At 25.6% G+C, this 4,320-nt stretch overlaps 1 protein-coding gene across 1 annotated transcript; it reads right to left on the bottom strand.

Moving 5' to 3' along the window:
- Positions 1–721: 721 nt before the first annotated feature.
- Positions 722–3,193, bottom strand: LOC135952194 (uncharacterized). The gene is made up of 3 exons (XM_065502034.1): positions 3,022–3,193; positions 2,694–2,852; positions 722–972 (listed from the first exon to the last, which is right to left on the bottom strand). The coding sequence occupies exons 1-3, from the start codon at positions 3,076–3,078 to the stop codon at positions 853–855; spliced, it is 336 nt and encodes a 111-aa protein (XP_065358106.1). The 5' UTR covers positions 3,079–3,193; the 3' UTR covers positions 722–852.
- Between the last annotated feature and the right edge of the window lie 1,127 nt (positions 3,194–4,320).

The following is a 4,320-nucleotide window of genomic DNA, read 5'->3' as shown; positions in this document are numbered from 1 at the left end:
CATCAAAACTTCATTCTTTACTTTTTTAAAAAATTTTAATTATTCGAATAATTCGATTAATTTTAAACGTGTGATCGAATTATTCGAACAAGTTAAAATCTCTTATTCGAATTATTCGAACAAGAGAAAAATCGAATAATTCGAATACCCTAATACATACATACAGAGTATGAAAACAAACTAAACATTTCGCAAACGTTTGCAAAATGTACAAAACAAATCAAAATTTTTATATTGTATTGTACATGAGCAAAAACAAAACAAAAACTTTTCAAATGACAAAGAGAGAAAACGAAACGATTAGCTTTTCACTCATCTGCATTATTTAATTTACCGTTACAATCGTACATTTGAGTACAAAACATATAGAGAAACGTATTTTTATTCGTTTTGTTTTTTTTTGTACTGTGTTCTCTATTATAATGAGTAAATCAATTACCAAACGTTTGTTAAACGTTTTTTATCAGAATGTGTCAATATTGTTCTTACTCTTTTCTTTTCTAGTTGCGTACGTTTTTATTAATGTACAGTTTGCGCTCATGAGCAAAAACAATACAAAACATAATGGGACAATCATTCTCATTGTATGCGTTTGGTTTTTGTTTTACTCACTGAAAAGAGCAAAATAAAACGATAGCAAACGTTTCGATTTGTTTATTTCCGTACTCTGCATACATATATATTTGAACACATTACTAAACAAAAAAATTAAAGACGCCACTATCAGTACATTATATTTTTATGGTGTTTTTGTTTGGTTTTTTTTAATAAAATAATTTTTTTTGGGTTTTCTAAATTTTTGTTTTTATAAATATATAATATTTATTTGCATTTTTATTAGAATATATTAATTTATTCGTGTTTCATCTCCTTGGCGACAGAGTCAACGACGTTCTTGAAGAAATCTTGGAATTTGTCCAAGTTTTCCTTGGTGCTCTTGCCGGCTTCTTCAACAGCTTTCTTGACATCATCCTGTAAATTTAAATAAACGAAATGATTTTATTATTATTTCATAAATATGTATAAATATGTACATAGAATAAAAAAAAATTATAATTGGAATGAATTTTGTAATAAATATTATTAATCGAACATGACTTTTTTTCCCAAATTTTTTCCATTCAGAATAAGAACATTTTCATTGTATTATCTAAGATACATAATTGTATTATCAGCCATATATTGGACAATACTTTAAGATGAATTAACAATAACTGAAACTTAAAAAATATCATTAGTCATAAGAAAACATACATAAACATTGAAGCATTTCATTCTCTTAACAAATTTGAGTTTATTTCGCACATATTTTCTCATTTTGTAGCTGAAAATCATAAAAAAAATTCAAAGGAAAATTTCGAACATTTTTGAACAATATAAAAATATCCATACATACATATCTATGTATGTAAATGAAATTGCAATAATATTTTTCAAGTCTTCTAGAAAACGTAGAATATGTGTATTAGAGTTCGTTTGCGACCAGGTCATGTCATTTGATTTTCGGGTATCATCATTTTTCTGAAGGTCTTTGCGCAAATAAAAATAATGACGTCCTTTTTTTTGGAAAATGTTCACTCCTTGTGGTGGTTCAGAAAAATGATGATACCCGCAAATCAAATTTTTGAAATTAACTCTAATGTGTATACAATAAAAAAAAAGTTTCAATATACATAAATATTTGGGGATTCAAACGGTCTCCTATTAGGTCGTATTGTCATAATGTCGTAAAATATTTTTTTAGTTTAAACAAATTCTTGTTGTGCTGAAAACAAAAAATAAGTGTTATTTTATGACAAACCAATAAACGTAGTTCAAAAAGTCTTATTAGTTTATAACTTTTTTGTTTGAAACCCAACAAAAATCTGTTTAAACTAAAAAAATATTTTACGACATTATGACAATACGACCTAATAGGAGACCGTTTGAATCCCCCAATTATGTTTTGATTTCTTTGGTTTCAATTCATAACATTTATAAATAATTTCTTAAATAGTATGATTTTTTTCATATTTCATGTTTTCAAATAAAATCTAGAAGGCTTGTAAAATATAATTTCAATTTCATTTACATACATATGTATGTATGAATGTATATATGTACTATGTACATATATTTTTATGTTGTTCTAAAATGTTTGAAATTTTCTTTGGAAAATTTTATATGTTTTTACGATTTTCAGCCACAAAATTATCAAATTTTTAAAAAGGATGAGATGTATTTATGTTTTATTATGTTTAATGATATTTTTTATGTTTCAGTTTTTTTTTTGATTAATATTCAAATATTGACCAATATATGGCTAGTATGCAAACAATTTTGAACTAAATCATTAGATAATACAATTATAATGCAATTTATTATAAACTATTATTAAATATATGTACGTAAAAAATGCAAAAATTTCCGTCATGTACAATTTAATAATATTTATGAATATGTTCTTATTCTGAAAAAAGTTTGGGAAAAAAGTGTCATGTTCGATTAATAATACATATGTATTTATTACAAAATTCATTTCAATTATGAATTTCTGTGTATGTATAAAACACTTATGTATGTATATTTGAATGTCTTGTTTTTACTCCAATTAATTTAATAACTTAAAGAAAGCTACACGTTTTTAATATTTTTTAAAATAATTCTCTACGGTAAAAGCTATTTATTTAATTATGGATTTTCTTGAAACTTACGGAGTTAAGGTTGCTGAATTTTTCTTTGATTTCCTTCAAGACAGTGCTTTCTTCAACAGTTTGAGTGAAGTCCTTGGTGGCCTTTTGGAAAAGAGCGCTCAATTCATCAATGGGGTTGGATTCAGGGGCATCACGGCGCAAACGGGCCATCTCAACCAACTAGATATAAATACACAAATTAAAATTACATTACGCATTGGCAAATAAAAACATCATTAAAAGTCCATTAAAAGTATAAATTTATGTCACTGATGTTGAGCAAAATGTACCATTTATACTCTTAATTGTATTCGTCAGGACTTTAAGGATATTATTTGGAGAAACTAACCTGCATGCAGCAGACGAAGGCTACAAGAACCAAGAACAATTTAGTAGCGGCGGCCATTTTATTTGAATTTATTTTGTTCTGTTAATTTGAACTTCACTGTTTAAGCTGAGAATTTAAACTGTAATTTTTCTAAATTGTTGATTTAAAATGTCAACTTTTTCGTATGAAAACTCGTCTGTCTCTCCTCTACTATTTGTTTTTGTGTTTATTCTTTATTTTCGAATGTGTGTATGTACGTAGTTTCGAATATGTACTTTATATATTTTTTCTAGATGTGATAACGTATTGAACTTATAGTTGACGTAAGATTATTAAATATAGTATTGAAAACTCACTAAACACACACACAAACCCACAATAACACGCAGATTTATACGACTACAAACATTTGTATGGGTTGCAACATTATAAATCCAGTGATTGCATTTGGATGCTGTTTAAACTTTTCATATTGAGTAGTTACACGTCACGTTTTTAATAAATCTCGAGCACATACAACTAGTGAATAAATATATTCACTTAGACTTTATACTTAAAAATGAGGAAGTTGTATTTAACTACAATTTATTTTTTAATTAGGCGAAAATATAAATTCTTACAAAGGAAAATGTAGGGAAAGTAGTTTATGATAAGTATTTTGCATACAAAATTATATACATATGTACATATTTTATATTGAGGACTCATAAGAATAATCTAAATATCAAGCAAGTTATACTTTGTAAAAAGGTTCTAAACAATTTATTATAAAAATTGATTTTATGCTAAAATATTTAAAATATAAAATGTAATTATTTCATAAAGAGTTCTAAGCCTACTTACTATATTACGGATAATATTAATTTTTGTAATCTTAGGCCCATTAACAATAAAAATTTAACTTAAAGTTAGCACATGATTTTTTTTAATTTAAAATCGATTTGAAACAGTAACGCTAATTCAAATTATTTCTGTAACGGTATTTTAGCGGTAACGGTAATTGCAGATATTTTGGTAACGGTAGTCAAAGTATATTTTATTTTTGTAACGGTAACCAACATTTTTAAAAACCCCTTATTATAATAAATAGTTGTTTTACCCAATTTATATTTGTACATATAAGAACGAAGTGTAAAAGAATTTGAATTCGCCAAATACATATAGCAATCCAACTTGTTATTTTATTTTATAATCTATGTATGTAGTAAATTAATTATAACTAATCTACTTTTAATAATTATTCAAACATGGTGTTTAGATAATTGTTTCTCATTTAAAAAACCTGAATATCAAACTAGAATATTTAATTTCTCTTCATGT

The sequence above is a fragment of the Calliphora vicina genome, chromosome 2, assembly GCF_958450345.1.
Source record: "Calliphora vicina chromosome 2, idCalVici1.1, whole genome shotgun sequence".
Taxonomy (NCBI): Eukaryota; Metazoa; Arthropoda; class Insecta; order Diptera; family Calliphoridae; genus Calliphora; species Calliphora vicina.
This window is presented reverse-complemented; position numbering and strand designations above follow the sequence as displayed.